Below are 17279 nucleotides of genomic sequence, written 5' to 3' on the forward strand. Positions count from 1 at the left end.
TTATCATGATATTATCTGTCATAAACGTTATCAACACTGTCAAAAACAGTAGCATTTAACACTAGTACACACAGATCTGTAGAACAAGTAGGTTACAGAATGAAATGAAATACGCAAAAACTAGCCATGAAGAAGTCTATGCTATGTCATTCAGTATAATGTTAGTTAAATTTTCACAAATCATGCTATAAACTTTCATAAGAGCACTAGACAAAGTTATTGTAGTTATGTATTGTTGCAATAAATTGATAAAATTATCCACCCTTAAATATAGTAAAGTATTAACAAATTTTGATGCAATAAATAGGGTATGATTTAAAAATAATCATCCCTCCAAAACAGAGAAAACATCTTTCACAAACATCTACATGTCTGTCTCCTTTAAAGTGTTTATAGTGTATATAATGAGTCATATTTGTAGGGGTTATTATAACACAATTCTTTAACGTTTGGTGTGATGGGATGCTTCATTCATTATAAAGTAAAAGACCGTTGTTGTATTTAAGGACCGTTAAAACCATAAGCAAGAAATTACTTGCTTTTTTCTCAATGTGAAAATAAATGAAATCTGACATAAAATGACTATTTGGTAGACAAAGTCATTTTCAGTGCTTACTTTGAAATTCTCCTCTGTAAGTCCCTCCTCAGTCTTGGCGTCTCGAATCATAGCTGCCACATATCGTTTTACCAAGTTTCTCAAGACCTCCTGCATGAAGGTAAACAGCAGTACAATTAATTGGTGGAAAAAATAACAAAGAAAATCAATACAATATAGAAAAATTTAAGTTTTAGAGAAACAGTATTTTTGGTGATAAGCTACCTGGTATTGGTGGTTGAGTCTCACGTTTTCAGCAGCTCTTCTCTGAAAGGATGAAAGGAAGGACATTTGTAATTCAATAATTTTATTCTCTGTCCCCTGCAATATTAAAGTATCTTCTCATTTTAAGAAAACCAAGCACGCTGGACATCTTATGACACATATTTAGCTATAATGAAATTCCCTTTGCTGCATTACATAACCTTAACATTTTCAATCAAATTTAATTCACTTTTCTGTCATGTCAAATGATCATTTATTTAAACCAAATTCAATATAAGAGCCAAGAAGAAGAAACAAAATAAACTTTTTTTTTTTTTACAGAGTCTCACCCCTAATGTCCCAAATGTCTCAGTCCTCTTTGACCTCCTCTTGAACACATGCACCTTAATCCATGTAATCAGGTAACATATGGATTTGGGACTGGGGATAATGTTGAAGGGAGGTGGCAAGGTGCCTCCTTCCTCAAAATAACTCATCCATAATTTAGTTCTGGCAAATTTCCACTCAATATCAGCATGGTCCTTCAAAAAAGCCAGAACACACTATACGTGAGAAGCAGGTCATTACTGAGAAATTTACACTTATGGATTCATACCAAAGTGCACAATGTACAGAACATTGTACCGTATTTTCCGGAATGTATATCATGTGGCGACTTATATAATGCAATTAAGGTCAAGCATACAAAACATGCACAAAGCACAAAATGACCATGATCTCAAGTTTATATGTATAGTGCATTTCCTACAAGGTGGTAGATTCAGTTTTGCTTTATGCTTGCCATTTATTGTTAATGTTGTTTGTAGTTTGTTTCATACTTCTATTTTTAATTCCTTTCTGTTCTGAAAAACATTAATAGTCATGTGCAACTTGTTTTCCCGGAAAATACGGTATATGCAATATGCAACAATAACTGGAGTTTAACGTCATAAAAATATGTCTACAAGTGCTCAGGTCAGACCTCTGAATGAACTTACAGCGATATGCTGATAGGAATTGTTCATCATGGCAATGAGCATATTGAGGAGGACCACCAAGGAGATGATGTTATAGGTGCCAAACATGGTGGCACCCACAAATTCGGTGAACTTGTGGTCAGCTTGGACATTGGTCACATACAGATTGATCAACCCAAAAATGGACCAAAACAAAGACTGCAAGGTCTCAAATAACCTACAAACAGAGTACAAGCAAGATTAGAAAGGGTATTTCCAACTTTTTTCAACATTTTCATTTTGATCTGGGAGTTAAAATTACTTTTTAAGATTAAACTGATTTATAACTGGTGTAGGTGACAATGACAATAGATACATTAAATGGATAGTTCACCCAAAAATGAAAATTCTGTCATAAATTACTCACCCTCATGTTGTTCCCAACCCATAAGACCTTCGTTCATTTTTGGAACACAAATTAAGATATTTTTGATGAAATCGGAGAGCTTTCTGACCCTGCATAGATAGCAATGCAACTGAAACGTCCAAGGTTCAGAAAGGTAGTAAGGACATTGTTAAAATAGTCCATGTGACATCAGTGGTTCAACCGTAAATGTTATGAAGCTATGAGAATACTTTTAATGTGCAAAGAAAACAAAACTAATGACTTTATTCAACTATTTCTTCTCTTCCTTGTCAGTATCTGCCACATATTCATGAGACTACCACGACGCATCCCTAACGATGTCCTTACTACGTTTCTGGGACTTGAAGGTTTCAGTTACATTGCTGTCTATGCAGGGTTAGAAATCTCTCGGACTTCATCAAAAAATATCTCAATTTATGTTCCAAAGATGAACAAAAGTCTTATAGGTTTGGAACGACATGAGGGTGAGTAATTAATGACAGAATTTTAATTTCTGGGTGAACTATCCTTTCAAGAATTGAGATATGAAGTATTAGATATTAGACTTTTTCCCCCAAGACTTACGTTGAGAAAGCGTTGTTTTGACGTTCGCAGCGGATGCCTTTGCAGTTCATGCCATCACTACTCTCGTAGTAGAAGTAAAGCTGATTGAGTCCATTAGCAAAGGCAAGCAACACCAGGCAGTAGATGAAGAGGAACTTTAGGATGTCCAGAAGCATCCGTCCTAATGATATCTGCAAAGGACCTAGGTGGGAATTGGCCGTGAAGAGTGAGATGAGGCGTAGAGAGCTGAAGATGTTGGCAATAGCGAACACCGCCTCCGCCACTAGTGTGGGGTGCCACATTTCCCAGGTTTCCCTGGGTTTGCAACCACTGTACTGTTAGGAAAGATGAAAATAACAGTTAGTAAGTAACTCTTGATCCATTTCCAAGTGATTCCCACCAGTGATTGTTGTGATGCAATGTACCTTAACATATGCAACCATCTTCAGTGAGATGGTTGCAAGATACAAGGAATTCATCACAAAGTCCATGAGATTCCACCAGTCATGAATGTAATCCTGAAATCCACCATCCCACATCTGCTTGATCTCCGTCCATATGAATCCTGCAAGGGCAGCCAAAAGATTTTGTTGGTTTCTGTTCAAAGACCTTCATGGTTCTCTGGTCCAAGATGAAGCATAAAAACATTGCTGGGAGAACATTACAAGCAAATAGTTCAATTTAGGGTCAATTTATGGAATTATATCAGTTCTGTCTTACCTAGAACCCAGGGTAGGATCATCCACTCCACAGTGGTGGGCTTTGGACCTTGGCGATCAGGATTGTTAGAGACTATGTGCTGAGAGGCCAGCAGCAGGAGGAAGAGGAATGTCAGGTAGGAGGCTGTGTGGCAAATAAACTTGATGAAAGGCTTGCGGATGAACAAGCCATAGCGGCTCTTGGGTGCCACCAAGTAACAGAGGGAGAGCAGGGGGAACATGAGGCCGATGAAGACGCAGGTGATGAACTTTCCAGCCCAGTGACGTCTCCTCCAGCCAGGAAATTCATCATACCAGCGTGAGGCCAACAGCTGCTGGCAATTTGGTTGTGCTACAAACTGAGAGAGAAAAGAATAGAAGGGAATACAGGGAAATCACATGCTACTAAGTATGAACAGGTGGTCTCGGAAACAAGCTGCCAACTCTGTAATTTTTTTTTTCACCCATCGTTTTGACGTTTCATCATCAGATTTCCCAGAATTTCCATTTTTACCATTTGCAAGACATACTAGAATTTTACATCTGTGTACATATATTTTATTGGCATAGTTTGTGTATGACATGGGACCATTAACTTACAGAAATATCATTACGGCATGTATTCCACTCTAACTGAGCTATAAACTGTCAGTAAAATTAAGTTACAGCACAAGCAAACTATACATCAGTGTTTTCAGCAGATTCCCTAAAGCCAGACTCCAGGATACCGTGTGAAGTGTGCATTAGTGTCTTATAAAGTCAGAATGATAAAGTGATCATGAACAGTGAGGCAGGAGGTCTGAGTTTCTTCAATTTATTCCCCATCAGACTGCTGAGCCTCCTACGGTATAGTTAACATGTTGCTTCATACTGCATGAGATTCAAACACTTACACAAAGGTTTGCAATGTGATTTGACAACCATATTGTTGTAGCCAAAACAATCTGAAGGCACAGTGCCACCTATAAGTTGTAAAATCATAAAAATGTAAATAATTTCGATAAGAAGTGTATTGAAAACCCATTTTTCTAACTTGTCCTGCAGTTTCAATTAAACCTCCCCAAAATTGTGTCATCTTTAGGCCAAGCTGGTCCTTAGTTAGTAAAATGTTCTTAGGTAACAACTAATATAACCAGAAAAAAATAGCAACTAAAATAAAATAAATGTTTAAAATAAAATAAAATAAAATAAGAAAATAAAATAAAACAAAAAACCTGAAAACGCAAAAATAATCACTAGCAGTAATCTAGAGATATTTAATGTGGATATTTAAAGGATATCAAATTAACACACTATTATAACACTCTATAATTAATAAAATATTACATCTAAAATAAAAATTAAAAACATACAATTCTTACATAAAAAAACAAACTAAAACTACATTCTAAATTCTTTAAAAAACACTAAACTACAGTAAATCTAAGTCAAAGAGTGAAAAACAACAAAAATGTAAGCTGAAAGGCCAAACTAAAAACAAAACAGAAAAAAAAGATATATATATAATAACCGTGTGTAACATATCCACTATATTGATCGAAGAATGCTGAATTAAAGCTGTATGGTTTGACCTTAAAATGAAATTTAGTAGGTATGTGACCAAGTCATAACTATAAGCCACCTACTGGACAAAGCTGTAAGTTAAACCTTGTAAGTTCAATTAGCTTTTAATCTTTGCAAAAATAATTGTGATCAAAATTCTTTATTCACTGAATCATGCTTAATGCAATGTTTATTTTTAATTATATGCATGGCCAAGCAAATGCTACAGTACTTGCAGCCATATATTGACTCTTGCTCTTGATGCTTATTTGTTCTTCTCCATCATCCTCTTCATTTGTCTCCAGTGATTTGCCCAAAGCCATTAACGGAGCATCTAAAATGTCAACCGGAAGTGGGAGGGCGCCTAACCAAATTACAAACAAATGCATCCTCATTACAGCAGAGCCAGGCGTTCTGGAAGCGATGAGGTCAAGTCTGAGATGATTTTAAGTGTTCTCAATCAGGGCTGATTTGCACGGTGCAATCTGTTCTACCGCTCAACTAAAGGAGTCTTTGTCACGGGGCTGCTGTACGAGCGAAGACAGTACCTTAATACACCTCAGCAGGACAAATATGTCTACCACTTAAATAAAAAAATCAGGCTCAGACTAGAGCATGTGTCTTTTTACTGCTGTACTCTACAGCAACAAGTGAAAAAAAATACTTTATGTAATGTAGTAACTTTATATAGTGCCATGTTAATTTCTCAGGCTTTCAGAACTATAAAACTTGAAAGCTTCAGATAACATAAAACATCTCCACAATAAATAAACAAATAAATAGTACAAGCATTATTAAAGGCAATGGTATTTTTCTTATCCATTCACAGCAAACAATATGCAACATGTTCTTTACTCTTACAATATAATGACTGATATCTTTTAATCTGAGCAAAGCATGCTGCATCTGATCTGAACTGTTCTCTGATATTATAGTGGACATCCACATGCACCGTTTAATTGGAGGCATTCTAGTAACATTTACAATAATAAGATTAGCGCTGATGTGGCTATCACTGCCATTTCCAAAGACTGTTTGACTGCTGGAACAAATGCCATTTAATCTGAATTTAATCATATCTAATATAATCACGAGCTGAGAAGAATATAACCAATGGATATATAAGTAATTTGCATACAGTAAGCAACAAAGTGGATCTTTAGGGTGTAATGCCTTTGCAAAACCAAAAGAGGGCAAAATAATTTCAGCAACAAGGATCCAGGATGTCACAACTAATTGTTGCATTATTATAATTTCTTTCTTTATTATTTCTTTATTTATTAGTATTTTAGTCATTTTTGTTTCATGTTCACACTGTAATAAATAAAAGACTAAATGTGGACTATTTTCTAACCAAATTAGAACAGTCTAAATTCAAGAGGCAAAGTAATTAGTAGCTATGAATCCACACTACATGCTGAAAGTGGATGACTCCTTACTCCTACACTGCAATAAGTCATAACAGGTCAAAAGGGCCCCTTTTATGAGATCTACACGGCACTGAGGCATGTGATGACCTTGTCAACTGTGAAGAAAATTACCCGACTCTTAGTTTGGGCTTGTAACACTTCAGTGCTTTTGAATGAATGCACAATGGAGGCTTGAGTTTCATCTGGCTCACCTCAGGTATTGCTAAGAGGACCTTCTTGAGCATACAATATACGTGGGAGTTCATTTGTCCTTGGCTTAGTCAATCTTAGGGGAGATAGAAATCACAATCTGCAAGAACTAGCTTATTAAAACCTTAAAAAATATTTGACCCAAAAAGCCAAAGAATATTTGGACATTGTAGCTGTGCATAAAAAAATATAAAAATGCCACAGTATTATTAAAAAAAATAACAAAAAACAAATGGCATTTATTTTAAAGTCAAGACAAGTTATTAATATTTTTATAGTACTTTATACAAATTTAAATTCTGTTTCATTATTCAAGAATAATTAATTATTGTTATTAAAGAAAGACAAGTAAGCAAAATATCTGAAAAAAATAAAATGTTCAGGTTTCTAAAACAAAACAATTAATTAATTATTAAAAAATATTAATACATTAACTTAAAAAATAATAAATTATCCTGAAGCCAGTTAGTTAAAAGCAGATGTAAAAATGTTTTGGTGATGGGTTTGTGTTTGACGCCACTTGGTTTAATATTTGTTATCTAATGCAATAAATATATAAATTTTAAGTGTCCAACTGTATGAAAATACAGTTGAGGTCAAAAGTTTACATCCCCCTTTCAGAATCTGCAAAATGTTAATTATTTTACTAAAATAAGAGGGATCATACAAAATGCATGTTATTTTGAGATCCATCTTTTCACACTGAGGACAACTGAGGGACTCGTATGCAACTATTACAGAAGGTTCAAACGCTCACTGATGCTCCAGAAGGAAAATCCATGCATTAAGAGCATCTTCATTGATCTTCATTGAATTTGAAGATCATGGTAAATTTTACTTATTTTGTCTTCTGGGAAAAATGTAACTATCTTCTGTAGCCTCTGAAGGGCAGTACTAAATGAAAAAATATGATATTTAGGCAAAATAAGAAAAATGTACACATCTCCATTCAGCTCTTAATGCAGGGTTTTTGCTTCTGGAGCATCAGTGAGCGTTTGAACCTTCTGTAATAGTTGCATATGAGTCCCTCAGTTGTCCTCAGTGTGAAAAGATGGATTTCAAAATCATACAGTCATTGTTGGAAAGGGTTCAAATACACAAAAATGCTGCAAAACCAAAGAATTTGTGGGACCTGAAGGATTTTTCTGAAGAACAGCAGGCAGTTTAACTGTTCAGGACAAACAAGGGACTTGTGAACAAATATCACTAAACAATAAACACAGCTGTGGATCAGGTAAGAGCACAGTATTAAGAATCAAGGGGATGTAAACTTTTGACCTAACCTGTACATGATTACAATACCAGATCTGTACCTCTTTTTGGCGGTATTTGATGGCCAATTTCAGTCGAGCCAGCTCATTGTTGGCCTCATCTTGCAGCAGGTTGACATCATCACGGAAATTGAGGATCAGCTCCAGTTCGCGTGAGGACCGGGTTTGGTCCAGGAGGTCCTTTGCAAAGCGTTTACACTGATGGGAGAGCTCCTCGTATTCGGCCTTGAACTCGTTTTCAACTTTGCTGAGCTCCTGGAGCTCCCAGCTGAGCTGGAAGGCGGTGAGGAAAGGATCCTCGCTGGACAGGGCGATGAGAGAGGGGCTAGCCAGGGCCTTGTAGATGTTCAGCCGGGAGCGTGAGTGCCGCAGACTGTCCACGTCCGAACTGGAGACGCACTCCATGCAGTTACAGCGCACCTCGTGAGGCTGGGGGACAGACACACCTTTCTGCACCAGCATCTTGATGATCTCGTAGTTGTTGGTGTGGGCAGCCAGGATGATGGGAGTGATGTCAGGGGTGAAGTCTGAGAACTGTTTATCGAGCAGGATGGGTGGTACCTGGTAAGAAAATGGAAAAGATGGCTTAAATGAATCTGATAACACATATATACGCCATTCATTATTTTACACTACACAATGGCCCCAAAAACAATTAAAACATTTAGAAAACTAATATGAAACTGAACCTGAATATCCTTTTTTCACAACTGAACATACCAAATACAGTATATCATAAAACTAAATGTTATAATTTTTTTAATAAATGCCACTTTGTTTGATATTTTGTCATATAATGCATATATACCCTAGTAAATAAGTAATATATTTAAAATACAGTTATTTCATACTAAGTATAGTTCAAATCTATTAACATATTTACTGACATATCGCTCAAGACTTACTGATATAAAAATAATAATTAAACTTTAACTGAAGTACACAACACACATTTCTTACTATTAGGCCTAAAATGTGTTTTAATGTTACTATTAATAAAGATTGCATGATCTTTGAATAATGTAAGTCTTTAAATGCAAGATATTTAAAGTGTACCTGAAGTGTATTTGCAATAGTTCCACTTTAGCACAATCAAATCTACTTCAGTGTATCTTTAGTTGGACTTCAGCAATACTTGCTCAAATGAAAGTGCATTAAGTACAAAATTAGTTGTTCCAATTTAGCAGACTTTAATATATATACCAGTTTGTATACCAAAAGTACACCTTTTCAATCTTTTCACAATTCAATCTTTATACATGAATAATCTTTGTTTTATTTATCTTTGAAATTTCTTACAGTGTACTGAAATACTGCAATATTTATTACTGAGACATTATTTTATAGTATGAAATATATATTTTTTTTAAATATACAAAAACTTCAATATGCAAAACATTGGATGAGTATTCAGAGACTGTGTAGACAAGCATTTAGTGTTGAAAAACAATTGCCATAATGAGGATGCATTTGCTTTACAATTGGCATCTCCCCATGAATCGCTGAAATAGCCACACTTGCTGGACAAAAACCCCACAATTAAGGCCTCGTTATTATTCAGATCTCAAATGTGAAGGACAGCTATGACAATGAAAACTAAAGAATATTCCAAACGAGAGAGGAACACAAATGCATAAATTAGGAAGAAGGGTATAAAACAATAGGAGTGCCCACTATTGGTTCAATAATGATGAAATGGAAGCTACATCAAATGACCCAGACACTGGCAGGGAAAAAGGTCTTTCCTGAAAACCCTCTGAGCACATAAGAAAAAAAAACACTTGGGAGAGAGGCTACAGAGAGGCCTGTGATCACTTTGAAGTAGCTACAGAGCTTCAGTAGCAGAGACGAACCGTGTGAAATCCTGTCTGGAGTTTGGCAAGGTTTTTGCTTGGAACGCATAATAGTGACCCAGTTACAATGGGAAAAGTTTCTGTGGTCACATAAGACCGAGCTTTTCTAACCAAAGCAATATGTGTGGCAAAACTAAAAGTGCCCAAAACTACAAACAACAATGCATCCAATAAATTACACTGGGGGAGCACAATTCTGAAGCACTGGTTTTCATCAGCAAAGATGACGCACCTTATTAAAACGACTTGCACAATATAGCAGGAAATACAGCAACCTATTTCAGTCTGAAGTTTGGGAGGAAGTTCATCTAAAGGACAATGTTTTGGACAAGGGCAAGGATAAATCAACATCAGCCAATTTAAGAACAAGATAGTGAATGTCCTTAAATGCTATGGTTGAAGCACTAATCCATAATCCTAATCCAACCATGAAGTACATGCAGTACTCGAATCGTGGCGTGCAAGTGTCATTCGTTAGCCTAAGAAACTAGAGCATATCTGCCAAGAAGTCTGGCTAAAATCATATGTAAAAATAAGTACTGACATTAAAAGACAGTCTTGCCTAAACATATTAAAATAACCTATAAAACAATGTTAAGTTGTTGAATGAACAATAAACAGCCTATTACAGTCACAGTGTTTTAGCTTTAGCGCTGAAATTAATGAATGTTGCATTAACTCATTGACTTCCAGTGCTTTAAAATATACAAAACTCGACTGGTATGACTTTCATACCCTAGTAAAAAAGTAATTTATTTAAAATACATTTATTTCATACTAAGTATAGTTCAAATCTGTTAACATATTTACTGACAGATAACTCAAGACTTACTGATATAAAAATTATAATGAAACTTTACTTGGCATATTACTTGTGCACGATGCACTTTTCTTAATATTAACTCTAAAATGTGTTTTAATGTCACTTTTGATGAGGACTGTATGATCTTTGAATAATATCAGACTTTAAATGCAAAATATTTAAAGTGTACCTGAAGTATACTTGCAATAGTTCAACTTTAGCACAATAAAATATACTAAGTATATCTTTAATTGTACTTCAGCACTACTTCTGCACAATTAAAGTCCATTAAGTACAAAATTAGTTGTTACAATTTAGTTGACTTCCAGTGCTTTAAAATATACAAAACTCGACCGGTATGACTTTCATACCCTAGTAAAAAAGTAATTTAAAATACATTTATTTCATACTAAGTATAGTTCAAATCTGTTAACATATTTACTGACAGATAACTCAAGACTTACTGATATAAAAATTATAATGAAACTTTACTTGGCATATTACTTGTGCACGATGCACTTTTCTTAATATTAACTCTAAAATGTGTTTTAATGTCACTTTTGATGAGGACTGTATGATCTTTGAATAATATCAGACTTTAAATGCAAAATATTTAAAGTGTACCTGAAGTATACTTGCAATAGTTCAACTTTAGCACAATAAAATATACTAAGTATATCTTTAATTGTACTTCAGCACTACTTCTGCACAATTAAAGTCCATTAAGTACAAAATTAGTTGTTACAATTTAGCAGACTTTACATATACCAGTTTAGTATACTAAAAGTACAATTGCAGGACATTTTAGTAAGTACATATATATAAAAATGTATTTACTTAGCATGACATAAATGTATTTCAAACACATTTAAGTATATTTATTTTTCACTAGGGTAGTCTGGACAAATAATGACTATCCTTAAATGACATGCACTATCCCTTGTAAACGTAAAATCTGGAACTTGAAGCATAACCAGCTTAGAAGTGAAGTGGATAATATCTAATCCTTTAGTGCAAGTTTTAAATCAGCTTGAACTAGCGAGTTGTAATATATACACTGCTACATGAAGACTGGGTTCTGTGATCACACCACATTTGGGGGAGATGGATAAAAAAAACTGTGAGAGACAGAAAGAAAGAGTGCGAAAAAAAGAAAACCAGGCAGCATGCGCAAAAAAAGTGATTAAAAGTGAGAAAGAATAACGAGTGAGGAACAAGTGAGGTGAGAGAAAATGAGTTGAGAGTTTATGAATTAAAGCCACATAGAGAAGAGAAGGTGCGATTTGAAGGTAGGGGGTGATTAGCACATTTCGACTGATATCTTCATCCTTTTCACAAGAGCTTCAAGCCCACGCTGGCAACAGCAAAAGCTTGACTATTTGAGGAAGATAATGAAGGCTCCAGTAGGAGAGACATGTTCAGGCTGGCAGCCATACTGATTATCTGCTGCTGCAATATGACGCTTTGAAGCTCATCCTTAACCACAATAGACCGCAGAGGTGAAGGGAAAAGAATTGGAGAAAGTAGAGGGCTTGACTCAAAATGTCAGGAAGATGAAAGTTCAAGTCAGTTTTGTGTTTAATAAGTGAAAAGAAGCCAGTCTCATGATTCATTACGCACATCTCCAACAAAGCTGAGGGACAGCTTTTTTTTTTCAATCTGAATTTTTTTAACTGCTAAAGAAAGAGACTCTTTACCACCATGTAATTTTACTGACACCTGATCTAAGCAATGCAACTTACTCCCAAATAATGAAAATAATGATAAAAGTGTCATTTTTACATGCACATCCAAGATGTAGATAAGTTTGTTGCTTCATCTTAACAGATTTGCTTACCATTGTGAATGGGTGCCGTCAGAATGAGAATTCAAATAGCTGGTAAAAACAATGATGATAAGACAATGATAAAAACAAAATCACAATGATGCACAAGTAACTCAAGACCATTAAATTAATATCTTGTGAAGTAAAAATCTGCATGTTTGTAGGAAAACAAGTCAATTAATAAGACGTTTTAACTTTAAACCGTCGCTTGTGGGCAAATTACGATTCCATAATCCATAATGACGCTTCCTCCAAAGCCCATCTCCTGTTGTCCTCTCACATCAACATATACCATTAAGAACTGTTTTGGACTGTTTTCGCTTGTAAACGGTGCTTGGCCTGTTCATATTTCTCTCCTGATTCAACTTTTTCACTGGAGAAAGCAATATTACGGACAGAGGACTCGTTTGAATTTAAAAACATCTTAAAGTTGGATTTGTTTATTACAAACACAAATCACTTAAGACATTAACTGATAGACTGGAGTCATGTTGTGGATTATTGTGATGTTTTTATAAACTATTTGGACTCTCATTCCGACGGCACCCATTCACTGCAGAGGATCCATTGGTGAGCAAGTGATGTACTGCTACATTTTCCCAAATCTGCAATGAAGAAACAAACTCATCTACATCTTGGATGGCCTGAGGGTGAGAAAATTTTCCGCAAGTTTTCATTTTTGGGTGAACTATTTCTTTAAGAAAAGAACAAAATAATTTTTTGACTACATAACAGCGAGTTACCTTATTTAAAATATTTTTTCATAAATTACAAGAACTCGCTAATGTGATAAAAGACATGAAGAGAGCCACATTATGATCATCAGAATCATAATTTAGACAATCAAAGCAAACAACCTGTTCATGTGTACTCACTCGCCCTCTTGTGGTCTTTAGACATGCTGATTTAGTCATTTGCATATCAAAAAGTTTTATAAATGTGACATTAATATACATAGACAGGAAGAGACACAGAGACAGAGGAAAAGAAAAAGTGCTCAGGGATTGAGGAAGGAAAGATCAGATGCACAGCTGCTCTGGTTTGTGAATGGTGCATCCATCCCATCATTTTTCTGAATCAGTGCTGCAACATCCAGTCTATTCTTAGTCAATAAAGGAAAATTAAATTAAAGTTATAAGGTGTGGACAGACCAGCAAGACCCATGTTAAGTCACTCAGTTGGTGAGAGAGCAAAGATCGCTCCTTTGAAAAGTAAACACCATTAGAACAACAGTAATTATTAATTCACATGCCTGAGTGTCTGAACACAGAGCTTTTTATAGCAAACGGTTTTCTCCTCTGAAAAGAAGCAGACAAGCACACTTTTTCTAAAGTGTTCTTGTGTTGACAACTGAGGACTTAATTCCTTTCAGCCCTAAAAGCACTCCTATCTGCAATAACGGGTTGTTTACATGAGAAGTTGCTAAGAGATCTTTTGAAGGTTTCGTGTCCAGGGAGACCCAATGAAATATCTGGATAATAAAGCAAACATCTATATTCAGATATGCTCTACAAGTTCTGTTTTGGGGATGCAATTTTAGGACTTAAAATGACACAGCTCTGTTCACAGATAGCAGGGAAAAACTATGTAAAACGAGTATAATAAAGTGCAAATATTCATATAATTATGCATAGCTAGTACAGCAAAATAAACAAGCTTTATGACCTTTAGCAGTTGCCACAAATTCATCTGCCACTTGGCATCTGCTTAATTTGGCAATTAATTGTTTTGTGCAATTAATTATTGGCAGCTGAAAGCATGAAACCATCACAATTCAAAGACCAAAATTGTTTGTGTTTTTGTATTTATGCTAACAATTTTATTTTTATGCTGTTAATACATATTTCAATGCTTTTAATGAATCACTGGCTTAAACCAACCAACCAGCTTCCACTAGTCAGACTGGTCTAGTTTGATGGTTTTAGAGGAGTCTGGGTACTTATTAGCTAGTCATGGTAGGAAACCCAGCTAAACCAACTAAACACCAACACAAGAGACCAGCTTTATAAGACTTCAAAACTAGACTGGTGTAAGCTTTTGTTCTAGCAGGGATTATGCGATTTTCAGTTCTTTTATGGAATATTGTTGTTTTATAGAACATTGACAGTGTGTAACTGATTTGGCTAGTTTGAAACAGAGATGTGATCTAGCAAACTATAGCAGACAGTTCTTCAAACAAACCTGTTTCTCTCCACTGGGCTTCTTGTGGTTCAGCAGGAGCTCCACGGCTCCCACCACCTCTTTACGGATGGCGTGGAGCAGAGCATCCCCGACATACACGTTGAAGCTGAGGAGCAGCTCAATGATCTCCAAGTTCTCATTCTCAATGGCGATGAGCAGCGCCGTGCGCCCTAGAGGATCGATGCAGTTGATGTTGATCTTGAAGTAGATCTCCGCCTCTTCCAGCGCTAGTTTCGCGCTGGCGTAATCGCCCTTCTCCACGGCGCTGAGATAGGACTTCTCCTGCACCGAGAGCTCTGACTCGGCGCGCACTATCCGCAGCGGAATGCGGTCCCGGTACGAAGAATTGTCCGTTCTGCGGTAGTACAGCTGCGACATCGTGACTTAATCCATCACAAAACAGTTTGAGAGCGAAGTGTAATAGCAACCTAAAGACAAAAACATCTTGGGAATTGATAGACACAATTTGATGGCTTTATAATAACAGTCTACTGAAAATCGAGTATAAGCTAGCAGGTGCAAGGTAATAGACCACACAGAACCAGCAATAAAACAGCTAGCAGCTAGTCATACAAGTGGTTCGTTTTTAGAACTACTTAGTGGGGTATAGTGGGGTCATGCAAACGGCTTGGCACAGCTGAATAGATCATATTTACATGGAATACAACAACAATCACCATTTCTATTGAGTTATTAAGTTGTAAAAATAAAAGGAAATAAAAATGAAACCTCAGATATCAAAGTAAAACCATTATTAGTCCCTGGTGGTATGAAATAAAGCAAGCGAAACTGCCAAAAAAGCTACTCTTCAAATTACGCATGGTATGGTATCACCTTCTGGGACTAAAAATTAAACTTATAATACAAAATATACATAAAAAAACAATATCAGTGCTTAGTAATTTAAATTAAAGCACGCAAACCTGCCAAAACACACTAATCTCCAAATTGCGCATGCTTACGCAATGACACCACTATAAACTTCGCTTAAAAACAACTTTAATTTCAACATTAAGAATCACGACTAAACTTTTGAAATTGCATATGAAGTATATGAAGGCTGGATTAACATCACACTTCGCATTAAACGCTTAACGGTTAAATAGACAACATGCACTGTTTAAAGCTTTGGATAAGGATGCTGAATCGATTTACAGAGCGCAGTGTACTGTACAAAAACTCACCTTGCTGTCGGAACAACTTTGATTCTCACATTTGTAAAGCTGATGCAATCAACTTCACCGATTCATCACCGAAAATACTTTTGGAGCGGTATTCCTACGACCACATGAGGATTGTTGCGCATGGCGACTGTGTTGTGCTGCCACAGCGCCGACGCACCGCTGTAATCAAGTATGGAATTGCAATTATCCACTACGCCCCCAGTAGACGTCTGTCATTGTCCACAGTGCATTGTATTAGCATTTCCTCTCGTCTGTTATTCCAGTTCAGATGAGCCCCAGTCTGACGTAGATGCTGCTGAAAATGTTATTACCAATTTAGTAGTTATAGGCTATATTACGTAATTCACGTGCTCCAACATAGAGGCGCATTAATGCAATCTAATTTACAACCAGTGGGGAAAAAATGTAAATGTAAAAAAATTCCTTTTTGTAGATAGTCCTATATGCGGTTTTACCCTCTGCTGTTTTTTTTTGTTGTTTTTGTTCTTTGAAAGGCGGCCCGCGCCAGCGCCACAACAGAGGAGGGACATTTTATTTAACCAGTTTTAATGCACATCCACAAAACTTTAAAGACTGTCAAGAACTGTTAAAATGTTAGAGGAGACCGGTAGGGGTGTGAATTATAAAGAATTCTTGTCCCAATCTCAAAGAACAGATAAACATAGGTAAATGTAATAAATTGATTTGAAAAGGTGTTTGGTCGCGCTGTATGTTTTGATTCTTTTAAAAAATAACCGACTTATAAGAATCATTAACACAGGAATCGGACTACACTTAAGTTTTGCATGATTCAGAAGAGCCGGCTCTTAAGAGTCATTTGTTAGGGAATCAGACTGGGCCAGTCATGTATGTTCTTGATAGATTAGTTCGGCTAATTCGTTTGAGAACATTGAGGACATTGGTCTCGCTGTATGTTTTGATTAATCAAAAATAAACCGACCTGTAGGTAGGGCCGTCACTAGTGGGGTGAAAGGTGGTTACGAGGGGCACACGGCTTAGGGGGGCCCTCCGGTGATTTCAACCGACTGGCCGAGGCCAGCAGAAAAGGATGCTCAGGACAGTTGATGGGCCACTGCTGTGCATTGTCACGAAAGCTAATCAATTGCTCATGTTTTTAAGCATTGCCAATGTAAACATTCAAAGGAGTTTAAAGCAGGGGTGCACAATCCTGCTCCTGGCGATCGACTGTCCTGCCAAGTTCAGCTCCAACCCTAATCAAACACACCTAAAGCAACTAATTAAGGTCTTCAGGACCACTTGAAAGTTAAAGGCATGTGTGTTTAATTAGAGTTGGAGGTGAACTTTGCAGGACAGTCGATCGCCAGGAGCAGGATTGGACACCCCAGGTTTAAAGCATTCAAGCACAAGATGCGAAAGAACTAAGCACTCGCGTGTCGTGTTCGGTGCGCACACAGAGAGCCGCGTCTCACAGACAGTGCACAAACACCGAACCGCGCTCTCCTTCATGTCCTCCTGCACCTGAACGAACAAATAGCCTACACCTTGCTCTTTATTTCAAATGTAGACGCGCGGCAGGCGCGCTCGTAATGGAAGCAATGCGCTATTTTTTTCCAGGCGC

General features: G+C 36.5%; 1 protein-coding gene across 1 annotated transcript in view; it reads right to left on the reverse strand.

The window, feature by feature from the left end:
• Nucleotides 1-14915, reverse strand: part of LOC107704724 (short transient receptor potential channel 4-like) — a 17837-nt gene extending 2922 nt beyond the window's left edge. Inside the window, exons 1-9 of the mRNA XM_016507712.1 lie at nt 14517-14915; nt 7898-8416; nt 3446-3782; nt 3151-3290; nt 2747-3060; nt 1798-1993; nt 1150-1341; nt 821-862; nt 617-706 (exon numbers count right to left, since the gene is read on the reverse strand). Of these exons, the coding sequence (XP_016363198.1) occupies nt 617-706; nt 821-862; nt 1150-1341; nt 1798-1993; nt 2747-3060; nt 3151-3290; nt 3446-3782; nt 7898-8416; nt 14517-14894 (2208 nt within the window). The 5' untranslated portion in view covers nt 14895-14915. The remainder of the gene's footprint in view (nt 1-616; nt 707-820; nt 863-1149; nt 1342-1797; nt 1994-2746; nt 3061-3150; nt 3291-3445; nt 3783-7897; nt 8417-14516) is intronic.
• Nucleotides 14916-17279: the final 2364 nt, after the last annotated feature.

Source organism: Sinocyclocheilus anshuiensis, unplaced genomic scaffold, assembly GCF_001515605.1.
Source record: "Sinocyclocheilus anshuiensis isolate Anshui unplaced genomic scaffold, SAMN03320099.WGS_v1.1 scaffold758, whole genome shotgun sequence".
Classification (NCBI taxonomy): domain Eukaryota; kingdom Metazoa; phylum Chordata; class Actinopteri; order Cypriniformes; family Cyprinidae; genus Sinocyclocheilus; species Sinocyclocheilus anshuiensis.